The sequence below is a fragment of the Podarcis raffonei genome, chromosome 1 (assembly GCF_027172205.1).
Source record: "Podarcis raffonei isolate rPodRaf1 chromosome 1, rPodRaf1.pri, whole genome shotgun sequence".
Taxonomy (NCBI): Eukaryota; Metazoa; Chordata; class Lepidosauria; order Squamata; family Lacertidae; genus Podarcis; species Podarcis raffonei.
This window is the reverse complement of record NC_070602.1, coordinates 58,095,986-58,113,634: the sequence shown is the minus strand read 5'-3', so window position 1 is coordinate 58,113,634 and position 17,649 is coordinate 58,095,986. Positions and strand designations below refer to the sequence as shown.

General features: G+C 39.9%; 1 protein-coding gene across 7 annotated transcripts in view; it reads left to right on the top strand.

Annotated features, from left to right (window-relative positions):
• The first annotated feature begins 220 nt into the window (after positions 1-220).
• The window catches only part of PPFIA1 (PTPRF interacting protein alpha 1), a 54,734-nt gene continuing 37,305 nt past the window's right edge, over positions 221-17,649 (top strand). For all 7 annotated transcript variants that reach the window (XM_053388610.1, XM_053388599.1, XM_053388589.1 and 4 more), the window contains exons 1-3: positions 221-441; positions 1,779-2,042; positions 17,465-17,566. In XM_053388610.1, the coding sequence (XP_053244585.1) occupies positions 1,779-2,042; positions 17,465-17,566 (366 nt within the window). In that variant the 5' untranslated portion in view covers positions 221-441. The remainder of the gene's footprint in view (positions 442-1,778; positions 2,043-17,464; positions 17,567-17,649) is intronic.

Below are 17,649 nucleotides of genomic sequence, written 5' to 3'. Positions count from 1 at the left end.
TGACCTAAAGTGAGCTTTGTATACTGTGCACTGTTGATTGATTGTCGGCCTAGAAGCACTAAAAACAGTTGGCCCTTTTTTCTTTGGCCACACGCTTCTCCTAACCTGGCTTTTTTTTTTGTAAGCCAGGATTAGATAGGAAGGGAGCTTGCTTGAAGACTGGGTTGTTCCGTATCTGTTTCTTTACCCCAGAGGACGATACTATCTTTGCTGCTGCTGCTGCTGCTGTTGCTCCTGTTGGACCATCTCCTTTTCCAAGCAAGATTATTTATCCTCTTGTTTGCGGTTCAAGGATTATTTAATGAATGGATTTTGTAGTCAAGCTGGATGGCTGCTCTACCATTTGAAATGTTTTTGGAAATCATGCCGAGTTGCTGAAAAGAGCTGATATTGCTGGAAAATTTTAGCCTCTGGCAAAGCCTTTTTTGTTCACCGACCAAGGTAAATGAAACAATGGAAGCTTATAAATTATTTTAGTTAGCAGCTATAAAACATGAGATAACTAAGAGAAAAGTAACTACATACATTCCACTTTGATTATGTTGATTAATGCCTAAGAATTATAAATGAAGTTTTTCATTATATAATCATAAACGTATGGGGAGTGGAATTGGTCCCATTGCATGGCCCTTGAGAAAATTGCTTGCTTATGTTTAGCTCAGTCTTTATGAACATCTAAGGAAGGATAAAGGACTTTATTAGATGAACTGCTTAATTTGGTTGGCTGTAACAGAAAGTTAGCTGTTCAGTTTTGTCAGGGAACAGACACATTAACTCAGTTTTTTCTGTACTTTTTGTAATGCTGTACTGAAGTGTATATGTCCACATACATATTAAAACTTAAAGAGCTATACAGTCACTATTATTAAAATAGTTTAACATGTGCTTTGATGCTTTTGTATTTTGTTCCCATGGTGGCTTTTTGTGATGCATTGTAGGATCTAGTGATGCTGTATTGCTGTTAGTGCTTTGATCTTCTGCTTGTTCATGAGGTTGCTTTTTGTGTTGTACTTCCTAAGAACATGCCTGCTTATTAATTGATGGCGGCATCCAACTGCAAAAAGGCTCTAATGCTATTTTAATGGCAACAAATTTCTGTAATGGAGATTGTGCAGCTACAATAATAAGCTCATGTAGACAGTAAAACCTAGGTAGCTTTCATGAGGGCAGAGGACAGTTTTAAGAACCTGGGGGTACCTATTTTTCCATATAATTGATTGTAGTTCTACTGTAGATCTTTGATTTTATATGCATCATAAGCTTGCTTTTAAGTTTTGTACGTGTTACAGGATAGGATGCATGTTCTTTAAATCATTGCATTTACATTGTTTAATAACTACTGCCTGTGGTTCTATACTTGCAATGCAGATTAGATTTCTTAATCTCACCCACAAATATGTGGGTGATTCACCCCTTTGCCTCTAATAACTTCAACAGGATGAGGACTTTAAAGGCATTTGGTTTTGTCAGGTTATAGGTAATGTAGGGTAAGAATCTTGTTAGGAGTAGCAAGTTAGAAAATGAGGTACAACTGTGTTAGCAGTTAGTACTAGTAATACATATTTGTTTTATACTTGGCTCATAAACATCATTTGACGTGACACAGTTGTAAAGACACTTATAACAAACCTCCACTGCTACATTCAGATAAGTTAAAGAGGTTGTGGGGTACTTTATGTCATTGGGGAAGACCATTGCACATAAAAGCTCTGTTACTCTGGATTTGTATTTTTTGCCATGTTAATGGTATAACTAAATGTCTTAAATTTCATTTCAAGATGATGTGCGAGGTGATGCCAACTATCAGTGAGGCAGAGATTCCCTCAGGGGGAAGTGGAAGCCATGGTTCAGGTTCCCCCCTACAGTCGGATGCTGATTCCCATTTCGAGCAATTAATGGTATCCATGTTGGAGGAACGAGATCGCCTTTTGGACACACTGCGAGAGACTCAAGAGACACTAGCATTAACACAGGGTAAACTGCATGAAGTTGGTCATGAAAGGGATTCTCTACAACGACAGCTTAATACTGCACTGCCACAGGTATGTTTTTTTAATATATATATAAACAAGCAAACTTTGATATCATTAAACTTTTGATCACTTTCTTCAGGAATTAACATGTGAGTTAAATGAAACACTTTAAAGAGCCCATAGCATGATTTTTTTCCTTTGCTTAGTGAAATAATATAGGAAATATGAAACAAAAAGTTTAATGTGAGCAGGAAAACTTTGAAGGTTGCTTCATACTGCACTGTTGTTGCAGGATAGACTCTCAGAACCTTGCAAATTTAGCTTTAGGTGGCTTTTTAGCTTTTTCAGAAATAACAATTTGTAATTAAGGTGGCCAGCAAGATTTCTAAGGCTAGAATAAGCAAACTCTTTGTGTAAGGTTTGTAGTAGTGTAAGTAGAGTGGTGGTGGTGTAGTGTAAATTGCCAAAATTGATTGGCATTAAAGGTGAATTGCTTTACTCTTAAAGATATCTAGGGTTCATCTTTAGAGAGGTGGAATTAAGCACATATAGAATCTGAGCAGCAACTGGAGGGATTATAAATTTTAAAAAACTACAATTCTGGTTCTGCCCCTATTATTTCTTAGGAGGGGAGAGAGTGGGAGAGGGAGAATCTAGAGGTGTCAAACATAGTGAACCACTGTTCTTCTCCATATTAAGAAATTGTCACCTTGATCATTCTCTGTGCCAGGAGAGAGCTGTAGCAGCAGTCATAGTTTGCAGTCAGGTTTCTATAGATCAGAAAACAAGCACATTATGGCCCCACCCCTGCACCCTTTGTGTCCTTTTCTCCTGTCAGAGGCTGGACTATCCTATTAACAGCAGCTGCCAGACACTATTCTCTTAGGCTCTCTAGCAAAATAGTGAGCCACTCAAGTGCTAGGGTATCCCTTTCTTTCTCCTGATAAAGAAAAAGCCCAACCTACCTGTAAGAGTTACTGGTCCCAGGATATGTGAGCGTCAGAGCTCAGTGGGGTTTTGGATCAAGTCTGTGGTCACCAGATGTAGTTGACTCAGTCAGTTGCTGGCATATAATAAATTTAAGACTTCTCTAATATAGAATCTCTCCAGTTAATGCCAGGAGAAATAGCAGCAGATGATTGATCTTTAATAAAAAGGTAAAGGACCCCTGACATGTCAAGTCTAGTCGCAAACGACTCTGGGGTTGCAGCACTCATCTCACTTTACTAGCCGAGGGAGCCGACGTTTGTCTGCAGACAGTTTTTCCGGGTCATGTGGCAAGCCGCTTCTGGCGAAACCAGAGCAGCGCATGGAAACGCCGTTTACCTTTCTGCCAGAGTGGTACCTATTTATCTACTTGCACTTTGACGTGCTTTCGAACTGCTAGGTTGGCAGGAGCTGGGACCGAACAATGGCAGCTCACCCTGTTGCGGGGATTCGAACCATAGAGTACATGCAAAAGGTCCCATATTCAGTCCCGGTATCTCCAGGTAGTACAAGGAGAAACCCTTGTCTGAAACCATGGAGAGCCACTGGCAGTTATTGTCAACAATACTACGCTAGATGGATGAGTGTTCGGGTGGGACCCCTAAATGGCTTGTGATCCAACAACCTAAACAGAGAGCCTCTGCCAATATCAACTGATCTCAGGCCCTATGATTGGCAGGGGAGACAGGACAATAGCTCTCCATGGTTTCAGGTAAGGGTCTCTCTCGGTTCTACCTGGAGATACTTGGGATTGAACCTGGGATCTTTTGCATGCAAAGCGTGTTCACTTCTCTACTGCTGAGCTATAGCCCTTCCCATTAAAAAGTTTCTTATGTTCCTTTCTTAACTGAACCATCATACCTACTTCTGAGATTTAGAGCTGGTTAACTACTTGTTGCCCTTGTGCTGCTTCAGTATTAAGTCTCTTCAGATTATTTGGTGTGTTGTTTTTTTAAGCTGCCACTTAAATACTGACATATGTGTTGAGCTTTAATGGAATGCAGAGTCTGCAGAGAAAAGCTCCTTATTTTGGCTGTAGTCTTAAATGAGAACACAATGCATTTGTTATATATAATTGTTAGAAGAGGATATTTAAGGCTTTCTCTCCCACAGGGATATGTTTGGGGGGGGAGAGAGGGGGGAGGGTGTATCAGTTTAAGAAGTTACTTTGGAGACTGCCAGAGGAGAGAAACAATAGGATTTTATTTTTGTTTGTATATGTGTAAATAAAGAAGCAAGTAGCCCAACTATAGCCAGCCTCTTGTCAAGTATGCTACAAGTTGATTCCACTGCATAAGACAATACCTCTCTAATAATTGGCATGAGATTACAGTAATATCTTTAACAAACAGTCTTGTGGCGCCTTAAAGATGAAGTAATTTATTCTGACATAAGTTTTTGTGGACTTATTTGTCTTAAAGATGCAACAGGACTCTGTTTTTGTTTTAAGAGACTAACACTTGTACTCCACTGGACATGGAACAAATTATACATCATTACGATCTAAAATAATCAGCACTCAAAAACACCACAAGAAAAGCAAGAAAACAGAAATAGTTTTTCCTTATGTTGGGTCAGATCAGAAAGTAATTAGTCCCTGTAGATCAGTGTAACAAAGGGTCTCAAATCCAGTTTCACTGATGCTAACTAAATACTGAAAATTGAACCTAGAGCCTGATTATATTCAAAGCCTGAACATGGTGAAGCCACTTGGCATTCTTGCTTGCTGTAGAGATTGTTAGAACAACTTTATTTAAAGCAGAGATGGGGAACCTGAGGCTCTCCAGATACTGGGTTGCAACTATGTGTCATCCCTGACCATTGGTCATGCTGGCAAGGGCAAATGGAGTTGGAGTCCATTAACATATAGACAACCTCAGGTTCCTCATCCCTAGTGTAGGGATAACTTTCATAAATAAATAGCATTACACTGAGAATTTTGATATATTGTTTGCTAGACTCTAGCATTTGGACTTCTTTGGATGTGCATATGGTTGGCTTAATGAAAGTTGAAGATTTAGAGAGGCAATCCTATTGGTTCCTCCCTCCTTCAGAGGGAGTGTAACCCCATCAAGAGCAGGCAACCTACTATCCATCCAGTCTAGGGAACCACGCACTAACAGTGCCTCAGTCTTAAAGGCAAGCATGTTTTTAAAATGCTTGACGACAAGAATGGAAATGCTTCTCCAGACTAATTTGTGGCCATTCTTTTCAAAACTTATTCTTAAAGCCAGTATTAGAAACTGAGTTATGAAACCTAGGAGCTAAATGGCACCTTAAACCTAGGTTATGGGTGCAACAATGGAATGTCTAGGCGCACTTTTTATAACAAGAATACAAAGCTGAAAATGAATGAACTGCAACTAAAATCTTATATTCATTTCCCATATGGTCTAGTCCTCATCTGAAGACTTCAAAAAACAAATAATAATAATAAAAATAAAATTTTATTTATATTCCGCCCTCCCCAGGTGAAGCCAGGCTCAGAGCGGCTAACAACAGTAAAAGTAATACAGCATTCTAAAACCAATTCATTCTAAAATCAATTAAAAATCAAATTAATGGCAACCATTGGGCTAGAGTTTTATGAGGATTACCAAAGGAGGGGGTCAGGCTGTGCTTTGGCCAAAGGCCTGGTGGAACAGCTCTGTCTTGCAGGCCCTGTGGAAAGATGTCAAGTCCTGCAGGGCCTTAGTCTCTTGTGACAGAGCGTTCCACCAGATTGGGGCCACAGCCGAAAAAGCCCTGGCTCTGGTTGAGGCCAGCCTAACCTCCCTGTGGCCTGGGACCTCCAATATGTTTTTGTTTGAAGACCGTAAGGTCCTCCATGGGACATACCAGGAGAGCCTGTCCCATACGTATGAGGGTCCTAGGCTGTATAGGGCTTTAAAGGTTAAAACCAGCACCTTAAATATGATCCTGTACTCCACCAGGAGCCAGTGCAGCTGGTATAGCACCGGGTGAATGTGATCCCACGGCGAGGACCCTGTAAGGAGTCTCGCTGCAGCATTCTGCACCTGCTGGAGTTTCTGGGTCAGTCTCAAGGGCAGCCCCATGTAGAGTGCTTCCCCTGCCTGCCCCCCTAATATTCTTAAGACAGTCTCTTCTCCAGTCTTCAGAGAGTGGCAGGAAGTGGGGCAGCAGAAAAAGGCCCCCCTTTCCTTCCAATCTGCAGCTTTAATCTGAAATCTTAGGCACAGTACTGTGCTCAGAGCTCAGAAACTGCTCATGCTAATGAAATTCCTTGTCTCAAAACGCTTAGAACAATGGGAATTTTGAATGCTGCTTAAAGCCTAGGAAATAAGTTGATGGGTGAATCAAATTCACATGTCTAATTTTAACCTGGACAATGTGTCATGTTGTTTGGATACTCAGCTATTCGTTTCTTTAATATATAGAGGAAAACGACACGAGGGAAACTTGAGGCAACTTATCTAACTTGGTTCTCAGTGCCTAAAGACTACATGTTTTCATAATCACATACAGCTAAACAAGCAAAATAACTGACTACCAAAATAAAAAATGGCAACAACTAAAACTGTACCCATTACCTCTTGAAATTAAGTGCAAATCTAATATGTATTGAATACATAGGTATGATATTGGGGGTATGTGTTATTGTTAGTGCATGAAAGTTAGTGTTAAATAGTTTTTATGTGTTTGGCTCTACAATGATACACTTCACAACTAAATACATATTTATTTAATCTACAACACATGGTGTATTTGTGCACCTGTACTTACAAGCAGAGGTTGTTGGAGGCCAGGGGCAGGAGTCTTGTTAGAATAAAGTTATCAACTCAAACGAAAAAAGCAGATAGTCCCTGACGGGGCCTCCTGGCTGGCTTAGACCTCGGGGGCCTAGGGCAAGTGTACCTGGCTGCACCTCCCTGCATGGACCTGCTTACAAGTGAATGAAAAATCAAGAAAATTATTTTTTTCCTCAACTTGCAGTTACTAAAATAGGCTTTGGAATTAGTGAAACAGTTTTTAAATTGCAGGCATAGAGAGTTGCACTTCTTTATAGGCCTGCAGGATGAGTAATCTCAAGCAGTACTGATTAAGTTGTTGTAAAAGAAGTGGTCATAATTGCTGTTACACGACTAATTATAGTGATTTGCTTGTGACACATAACATGAACTCTGCAGAAAAGAATGTTAAAATGTAAAAGACTTGAATGCCCTTGTATCAGTGTCCCTTCATGTTATTCTAATACTGTAGTGCCGAACATGCAATACATTTGTCCAAATAGCTATTAACCTCTAATATATTCTAAAATACTGAAAAAGTTTCTTAGTGTAAGCTTCCAATGTAGTCTTCTTTTAAATAGTTAAGCTGTTTTTTTCCAGAATTTGATTGATTTGTTTGATTTAGAATTTCTCCAACTAGGCTTTGCTGTGAATTTTTGTACCCTGGATAAAGGTTGAATCACAGCAAGCAAGCTGTTAAATGTAGGAACTCGTTTAGGATTAGCCTCTGTGGCATAGATCCCTTTAATATTTAGGCATATTCTTCCCTTACCTACACAAGTTCTGATAGGAAAGAAGACTTTTCTGTCCACAGCCATCAACAAGTACCCCAAAATATCTCTATTTAGGCATACACTATGCCAGCTAAGCTGTGAGCGTGCTGAAGCTGCCCTGTTGGTATCAATGTGCTACAGCCTAAAAATGTTTTGCCTGCTTCTAGAATCGGTCCCTGCCTGTGTTCTTTCATGATGGCTCAGGGCAGCATGAATTGAGCTCTCTAAAACTTGTAAACTTCTCTATGGCCATGTGGTATGCTTTTGCATTACAGGTGTTGTTAAATAACACAATTAGAAAGAGATATGGAATACACTGCTTTGTTTCTTGAAGAGGAAGAATCTTTTCACACAGGTGTGGGCCTCTCCCACTGTTGATGAGTAATCCACATTCTTAAGAGGCTGGAGCAACTCCCCTACAAAGAAAAGTTACAACATTTGGGTCTTTTTAGTATGGAACCTGATAAAGATTCAGGACAGGCAAAAGGATGTAGTTAGTGCTTCATGTAGTGCAGGAGTGGGGAACCTTTGGCCCTCTATATGTTGCTGAACTTCAACTCCCACCAGCCCCAGTAAGCATGGCTGATGACCAGGGATGAAATGAATTTAAGTTCAGCAACATCTGGAGGGCCAAAGGTTCCACACCCCTGACACATTGCACAGGTAAGCCCCCACGGGATGTAGTAATGGCCACCAACTTGCCTGGCTTTAAAATAAATGCTGGCAAATTCACAAAGGGGAAGACTATTGGTGGCTCCTGATCACAATAGCTGTTCACTACCTCCAGTATCAAGAGACTGTATGCCTCTGAATCCCAGTTGCTTGAGAGCATGTGAGAGAGTGCTGTTGTACTCATGTCCTGATTGCAGGAATCCCATAGATATCTGATTGGCCACTGTGGAAACAGGATGCTGGATTAAACGGCTCTTTGGCCTCATCCAGCATATCTCTTCTTACATTCTTGGTACATGCAGATGTTGTTCATGAGGGTAGAGCAGTAATTCCCAGAGTGCCAGGCAGGGGTGGATCTACTATGAAACTAATGAAGCTTAAGCTTCAGGGCCCCTAATCCCAGAGGAGGCCCTGAAGTGACTTTAGTCCACATTGCTTTAAAAAATGGGGTCTAGTAGACCCAATTTGAGTCTCATGACTCAATTTTGTGTTGTATATATTACAACAATCTCAAAGTTTGAAAGTCAGTAGCACAGATGTTGTAAAGGTGTGGTGATCTGTCATGGAACAACTCAATTGAAGAAGATAACAGTGGTTACCCAGACCTTGTGGCTGGTTTGAAGGGACCCCCATATTGGTTGAAGCGTTAGGGCCCCCAAAATGTAGGTCCGCCACTGGTGCCAGGGCCCAGTAGTGTGCTATGAGAAGCTAGTTTTTGCGCTAAGAGAAATTAAATGTTATTTTAAGCCTAAAGAACCCAATGGCATATTCCGTTCCCTATTTCATCTTTGCAAAATTGACTGCTCTAGTCTTGCCTCCTTCCATTTGGCCTCCACAGGTCATGTAATCCTGACATTGGTTCTAAATGCATTTGGCCAATTCAACACCTCCCAATGTAGTGAAGCAGCATAATTGCTCATACTTAGAGGAGGCTTTCTATTAAGTTTCTGCATGAGTCACTGTTCTAGGCATGGCTCCTTCTAGTTAGGTGATAATCCCAGAACTGTGAGTCATTCAGAAATGTGTAAAGACAGTTCCACTGATGGTGTATAATTCTTGCTCTTAACTATCTATAATGAATGGGCCACCAGCTGTTGATGAGTTGCAATTTAATCATTCGTCAACATTTGCTATGCTGGCTGGGGCAGATATAGGATGTAGTCCAACAACATGTATGGAGAGCAACAAGTTGTCCACCCCTTCTCTAAAACATAATATTTTCTTAGGGTGCAAGTGTAAAGTGCTCTAATTCTAGGAGAGGGGGAAAGAAGTGGCTCTGCCATCAGTAGTTTTGTGAAGCACTGGGCCAAATATGGAAAAAAGTTTAAACACAACATTTATTCTAGCTATTGTAGGTATTACATTATATTAGATGTTGGAGATAAAAATGATTGTAGTGATGAATGCAGTCTAAACCTTACACCTCCAAATAATTACACAGCTTGTTTCAGGAACTGTTCGTGCTGAAAATTTTCTTGCTTGCAAGTGTACTGGGATGCTAAATTGAGTACATTTTGAACTGCCATGAAAGAGGTGGCTAAATTCTTGTTTATGAAGTTGGAGGTTGCGAAATGCATTTGCATTCTAAGCACTAATGAAAGCTGTAAATGCAGACAGGAGTTTACAACTTACAGGGTGGCCAAGTTCTTTCAGTAATTTGAAGACTTTCAGATGTTATCTGTGTCAACACCTAATTGCAATATTTAAAGCACATTTCCCAGTAAAATGTAATTGGTTTGCACCCGATTTAGAATGTCATCATGCACTGAAAGCTACTATCACTGGCAAAGTTGTATGGCTCCTGTCTTTTGTGAAAAAACAGCTGGGACAAGGTATTCTTAATTCTGCGTCCCCAAACATTGAAAACATCAATAAAACATGTAACCAACCTCCTGATCACAAATGCCTGATATTGCATAACCCTGTAGCAGAATTCTAGATCTTCTTCCTCTCTCAAAGTGATGGCTCTTATTTTTTGCAGTTTGGAACAGTTCATGAGAAGCTTGTAAGTCATTAAAGTATTTTAGTTGCCACCCTTCTTCTGCCTGTTGTTTTTGGGAAGCAAGTTTTGTTTAACATAGTTTAAATAAACTTAATTGTTGTATTAACAGAACTTTAGAAGTAGCACTAGAATCCTTTGTCTGTTCTTTGTCTCAAAGTATCATGTCAGCTGTTCTGTTCCTCCTGTAGATGTCTAATTTTTTATATGCTTGATTGCATTGCCTAGGATGGCTAGAAACAAGGAGCAACATCAAAAGTAGCTAGACATACCAGCAAGCACTTAAACACTGCATTTTTAAATTATTATTTTTGTATTTGGCAAGTGTTAAATCAGCAGAACGTCCAAAAGTTTAATTCCAGAGTGCCAGCTAGCATTACTGTATTGAACAGTGTGTGCTTGGCATTCCACAAAATGCAAAAAAGGTTCTTGTTTAAAGAAGCATATACTGTAGCTCAGCAACATTTACCTCAAAATAATTTAGTCTTCAATATGTATATAATGGTCATTGCCTTTTAATTGTAATGTCTCAGCAAAAATGCAGAATTCTAGTGAAATCTGAAAAAAGAATCTTAAACAACTGGCACAAGGAGTAGAAGGAAAAGGTATCATGAGCGAATGACAAGTGCTATCCCAGAACAGTTAATTCCAGTTTTGTCAGGAGTGAAATGCAGTCAATGCTTTTAATTACTTCAAAGAATCATTGAAAATTAGGTGGGCCGTTGTTGTTTTTTCTTACTCAGAACTTGTTGAAATAGAAGTACTGGGTATTTCATTTAATATGTATATTCTACTTTGCATTGTGCATTGAGCAGAGCTGTGATTTAGGGAAAGTTCCCTGCTCACAAGTACTGCAGATAAATGCCTACAGCCTTACAAGATCAGCTGCCAACCAAAACACACTATAGGAGACTGAATGTTTCTATTGTGAAATCCTGGCATACTTTTCTCCATGGGCCCCAGGACCATTCGATTTCACTGAGGGGAACTGCGGAGAAAAAGCTTAATGAGAAATTCAGAACTCTTGGTGCTGAAAAGTCAAATGTAGGCCACTAGAATATGTAAAGCATACTTGTTTCTAGAACGCATTCATAAGGAAAAATGTAGTTGCCACAGGCATTTTTTAGTAAGTTTTCCAATAGTTTTATATTTGCAGTGGTGAGAGGATTTTTGAAACGATACCTCTAGCCATCACATAGAACAAGAGGTTTTCTGTTGATCAATTGTCTGGGGTTTTTAAAACAGGTTTAACAAACAAACAATTGTATTGCCGAACAATGTTTTGTTTTGTTTTTTTAAAAGGCATTAACATTATGGGAGCAAAAAAGATAATCGCCAACAGGTTAGATAGCTATGTTAATTACAAAAACCAAATACAGTGGTACCTCGGGTTACAGACGCTTCATGTTACAGATGCTTCAGGTTACAGACTCCGCTAACCCAGAAATAGTACCTCGGGTTAAGAACTTTACTTCAGGGTGAGAACAGAAATTGTGGCGGCATGGCGGCAGCAGGAGGCCCCATTAGCTAAAGTGGTACCTCAGGTTAAGAACAGTTTCAGGTTAAGAACGGACCTCCAGAATGAATTAAGTTCTTAACCGGAGGTACTATAGCTGTTACTGTGAAACTATGACATTAACAGGGCTCAGGGTAGTGTACATCGACCTCCCACTGTCCTGTTAGTTTAATAGTTGGAAAAAATCTATGGTATAGGTTAGGTTGAGCATGTGATTGCTGAATGAGTAATGCCTGAGTCAAGGTTTAAATGCAAGTGCCCCTGTTCCTAACCTTATACTCTATCCTCTAAGTCACTGGTTTCCAAAAAGGGGGGGGGTCCATGGTTCTATCCCTTGCCTTCCCCCCAACTAGTTTTTTGTCATTTTTGTGCATTTTTTCAATATATTGGCCAAAATATTTTTGAAATCACACCACGATAACAATTTTGACCCAGCAATACGCAGCAATATATTGCTTCTCGCACAAGGGAGAGCAGGAAAGCTGGTTTCAAGGCACCGCTGATCTGAACTGCCTTCCTTCACGTTGAGGGAGACCAGGGCAGCTGATCGCCCTCACTTCACCGTGGCACTACCGTCTCCTGGCACTGGGGTGAAACAGTGTTTCTCAGTCAGCAGGAAAGCAACAGCAGCCACAGTGGATGTGCATCTTTACTGGCTGTCACTGCTGGCTGCCTCATGGACAACGGCTTGATGCACCTCCATCCCCTCCCACTCAAACCATGTGGTGGAAGTGACTTCACTTTCTCTCCTATCCCCATCCATTTGATCCCCACGGCTGCTCCTTCCCTCATCCTCACGCCTCGAATCTCCAATTTCAGACATTGTGGTGTATCATAATACTGCAGTGTTTAGCTGCTGATATATCACAGTGTTGAAAACCAGATATCGCTCAGCCCTAGTCTGTTTTTTAGTGTAACTAAAATCCTTTGCTTTTTAGGGGCTACCCATATTTTGTTCAAAAAATTGCTTTGCAGAGGTAACTACCATAGAGTTCGAGGTAGGGGGTTCGAGGCTTGGCTTTTGAAAAAGAGGGGGTCCTCTGTAATCAGCTAATTAGGAACCTCTGCTCTAGGTAGTAATAACTGTTTGTGTTCTTGTTTGAATGTACTATACAGTGGTACCTCGGATTAAGAACTTAATTCATTCTTGAAGGTCCAGTATTAACCTGAAACTGTTCTTAACATGAGGTACCACTTTAGCTAATGGGGCCTCCCGCTGCCGCTGTGCCACCGCTGCACGATTTCTGTTCTCATCCTGAAGCAAAGTTCTTAACCCGAGGTACTATTTCTGGGTTAGCGGAGTCTGTAACCTGAAGCGTCTAATCCAAGGTACCACTGTAATGTTATAGTAGGTAGTGGGAAAAGATTTGCTGTGCTACTGGGTTTGCCCCTGAGTCTTTGAATGCTAGAGGCTGTGCTCCCTCTTGCTATCACAGGACAGCACAGTGAAATACAAAAGGTCAGCTGACATCCAAACAGTGACATTTTTGGCATATTTGATAATATTTGACTGGTATCAAATAGACCAGGGGTCAGCAACCTTTTTCAGCTGTGGGCCAGTTCACCATCCCTCAGACCATGTGGTGGGCCAGACTATATTTTCAAGAAAAATATGAATGAATTCCTGTGCCCCACAAATAACCCAGAGATGCATTTTAAATAAAAGGACACATTCTACTCATGTAAAAACACGCTGATTCCTGCACCGTCCACGGGCTGGATTGAGAAAGCGATTGGGCCGCATCCAGCCCACGGGCCTTAAGTTGCCTATGCCTGAAATAGACTGTCAGTTGTCCAGTGTGTCAATCCTAACCTAGCAGCAACTTTGGCCTGTGTTATAGCTGGAATGTGTTGTGGGAAAGCATGTCTGATTATGTGATGCTTCCTGGAATTATCTAATTTGTATGCACAGCAGTATTTCAACTGTTCTACAGTATGTTTTTTGCTGTTCATTTTGAAAGAGTCCATTTTTAAAGATAAGTAATTGATATCTTTGTGTTCTCAAAATAGTTCATGAGATATGCTTATTTTTATCTGTAAAGATAAAGTCAGAAGTCTAATTGAATAAAAATATGCAAAGCATCTGCAAGCAGTAGAATGACACATGGTTCTACTGTTTGCATCTGGTGTAAATCCAAGAAGTACCCTTGGACAGATGACTGTCTCCAATATGGCGTCAGAAAGTGGTGGGAAGCTAATTTAAGCTCATTCATCTAGTAGTGCTGTCATTTTCCAGTAATGTATACCAAGCTTTTGTACTGGAAAAAACATTTGTATCCAGAAGTGTTGTAATGCTTTAGTTACAGAGTACTACAGTTTCAGTAATCCTAAAACCCAAATTCCAAGATAGCAAGAATGAAGAATGTTTAAAGTAGTTGCCATAAATACTCATAAAAAATTCAGTCAGAAAGATGAAGAAACGAATCCCACTCTTTAGATATAAAGAAATTTAATTGAGTTAAATATTTTTACCTGCACATTCCTCAACTTAGTCTGTATTATGTCCCCACATCAGTCAAATTGAGGAAATATATTTTAGATTTCACTCAAAATGTGTTTCATTCAGTCAGTTAACTTTGGACCTGCAGTTTCATAATAGAACACGAACATTTCTAAAGAAGAGCTATTGAAACTTGACAATCACCTCAGTTAAGCTAAGGAAATCTACTATTGTAAATCATCTTGTATGTGCTTATGACTGGCTATGCATATTTGAACGCTCTTGTAAATGATCTTGCATGTGCTAGGCATATATGACATATACAACACAGGATGTGGTTTATTGCTGAAAACATTACAATAATTTGTTTTTAGTCATCATAAGAAGCATTGTTGCCTAGCTGGCAACATAAGTGTTTTGAAATACATTGAAAAGAAAATATTGCTTTGAGTTGCAGTCTATTCAAATGCTTGACAGAATGGCATTTCCACCCACGTTCTTGTTACACTTTTACAGCTTGTTCATATGTGACTAGAGAAGCTTTAGGGTAAAGTATATTGTTGTTAATTTGCTAGTGTATTAAATTTTAGGTGGAGTATAATCTAGTTAGCCCCCTTGCACTCATGGAAGGGGTTTCCTTCAGCAGATACCAGATCAAAGGTCCAGATTAAATCTGGCTGCTTATGAGCTGGAAGTCTCCCATTCTAGATGCAAACTGAATGGTATAAAGCAACATAAAAGAAGAAGGGAAAGCATGCATGACTTTTAAATTTAGTCAAAAGGCTTTTATAATCTTAGATTCTAGATTTTTTAAAAAATGCATGTTTCATTGTTCTCTGCTTGTAACATATGCATACTAAAAAGATGCATGCATCTTTGGTTAGATTTTCTTTATTTTAAAAGGCATTTGGTTAGATTTTCTTTATTTATAAAAAATGTTTATATACCATTATGTCATTTTTTTAAAAAAAAATCAAAGCAGTTTAGAACAATAAAACACAAAACTCTACAATATAAACCATATTAAAAAGTTAAAAACAGACATCAATTAACCATTGTGGAAAGAGGTATTCAAACTGCCTATGTGGGCCTGGCAGAATAGAAAATTTTCAGCATGCATTTAAAAGTTGTTTTGTATTCTTTGTTTTATAGAATATATATAATAATGTTATGTTACTAAGCAATTAAAAAAACAAAGAAAAAATTTACAGGACCCCCCCCCCCACAAAGCATGCATTCAAAAGTTGTCCCAAAAGGTGCCTGCTGAATCACTATTGGCAGAGTATTCCGCCAATGATCGGGGTGATGGAAGTTGTAATTCAACAACACTTGGAGGCTAACCCTGTCATAAAATGTTTGTTAAATAATGTGGTCGTACTACTTTGATGAAACTACATCTAAGTCTAAGAAGCATTGCCATTCAAATTGGTATTTGTAAATTATATGGAATGTGTGTTAATGTTTTCTATATTAAAGTGACAGGCCATATATTCACACAGATGGAATGTATATGTACACCCCACCCTTCTAATGCATAGTCATTACTTAGGACAGCTTGCCGCAGTTAAGGTCATCTATAGAATACAATAACACTTAATAAAATAGCCATTTAAAATACAAGAGAGACAAACTGAGCAGATAAAATGGTCATTAGATAGAAACATTATCTACTTAGTTGGAACAGAAGCCTTCTGAAACAAAAAAAAGTCTGAACTATGCAACAAAAATAACAAGGAGGAGTCCAGCTGAATCTGAAAGCTAGAGTATAGACAAGAAATATCTTGGAAGTAGGGGCATGAGCTAAATCCTTTATAATCTCAGTTAGAATGGAAGGCCACCACCTGTACAGCAGTAAAGATCAGCCTTGTTATATAAACTTTCTACATAGGATAGCTGAATGAGGTCCACAAATGCTTTCCTGTTCACCTTCTTGATCTTCAATGTTCTGTTATGCAATCAGAAGTCTGTGGTGCGACTGAAACGGCAACATAGGATACATCCCTATTCTAAAAGAGAGGTGGAAACCTCGAGCCCAGCTGCTGAATGTGACCCTCCAACCTCACCCCACCCTGTACGTGGCCCTTGGAACTCTCCATGGGCTGCAACCCTCACCAGTCTTCCGTCATACCCTCCTTGAGGCAGGTGGGTGTATTTAGAAACCTCTGGCTTCTGTGTGGCTGGGAGATATCTTATTGTACAAAGGTTAAGAGGCATATCCATTACTCTACCCACTTTTGCCTTTGACCACACACACCTTTGTCTCTAAGCTTGCCCATCATTCTCGTAAAATATGCTCCTTAAGACTCCCCACCCCCACCCAAACTTAGGGCTAGGAAATTATTTTTCCTAAGACAATCCATTGCAAGCCTAACTATGACCATAATAAGAGGAGGCAAGAGTTACAACCATGCGGCCAATTTTTGTTGTCCTTTTCTGGTTTTGGTAGATCTTTGAGCAAGATCCCCCAAGTGGGGATACTTCTTCTGGCCTTCAGTTACTGTTGCTCATACACTAACCCTCTTTCTCCTGGTACAGTCTAGATAGCTAGCATGAGAGAGTGGACAAGGTGAAGTGGAGATCGCTCCTCTTCCTCTTGTCACTGCTTGCTCTCTTAGAGAGGACTGATGGCTGTGCAGCAACAGCAAGGAGTAGGAGAACTGGACCAGAAAGCTTGCTGAGGCAATAACCTTGGCAGGTGTTTGATGACATGGGCTCCTGACAACAAACATAGGGTAGAACACACATTCTGTTTCCACCAGATGTCTTCAAAACTCAGGAGATGTTTCTCTACCATAAATCAAGGCGAGGAAGGTGTGACTTCCAGTGGCTAAGAAGTGGGCAAGAAGGTCAACAGTTAATCCTTCTCTTTCTGGGTGCTTTTTTCCTCTCTACCTATCAAGGGCTCCTAGACTGTGCTTCCATCTGGAAGTGAGTTTGGGGGATTGTAGTTAAGTGAATAGTGAATGGCTTCTTTGCTGGCAGTCTCAGCCTGCTTTAAAGTGGAAAACCTATAGCTGAGTTTTGCAGACAGGCAGTGGAGATGGAATGGGTAGGCCTGCCCTGAAATGTAATGGCAATGCAAGATGCATTGAGCAGGGCTATTAAATGGAACAGAATGGTGTAGTAGCAGGTGGGAAATTCATTTTGCTCGGTGGTGGGAGACAGGAGGACTAATTTGCTAACTTTATTACTAGCATTAATATTGTACCATTCTATAAAAATTGAAGTTGGTAGAAGAGGTGAGAGTAGGATTACCTTAGCATAATGCTGCTTTTCTTTTATTTGTTGCCTAACATGTAATGCATTTGTTTGGATGTATGAATAATGAATTCATTCTTGTTTGCTTCGATTCTAGGAGTTTGCGGCACTTACTAAAGAACTTAATGTTTGCAGAGAACAACTCCTTGAAAGGGAAGAAGAAATTGCAGAACTGAAAGCAGAACGAAATAATACAAGGGTTAGTTAATTATCTGATATCATTTTGTTGCTATTGCATGCAATGTTGCTCTTGACTTTGCTTTTTAAATTAAAGGGGGAAGT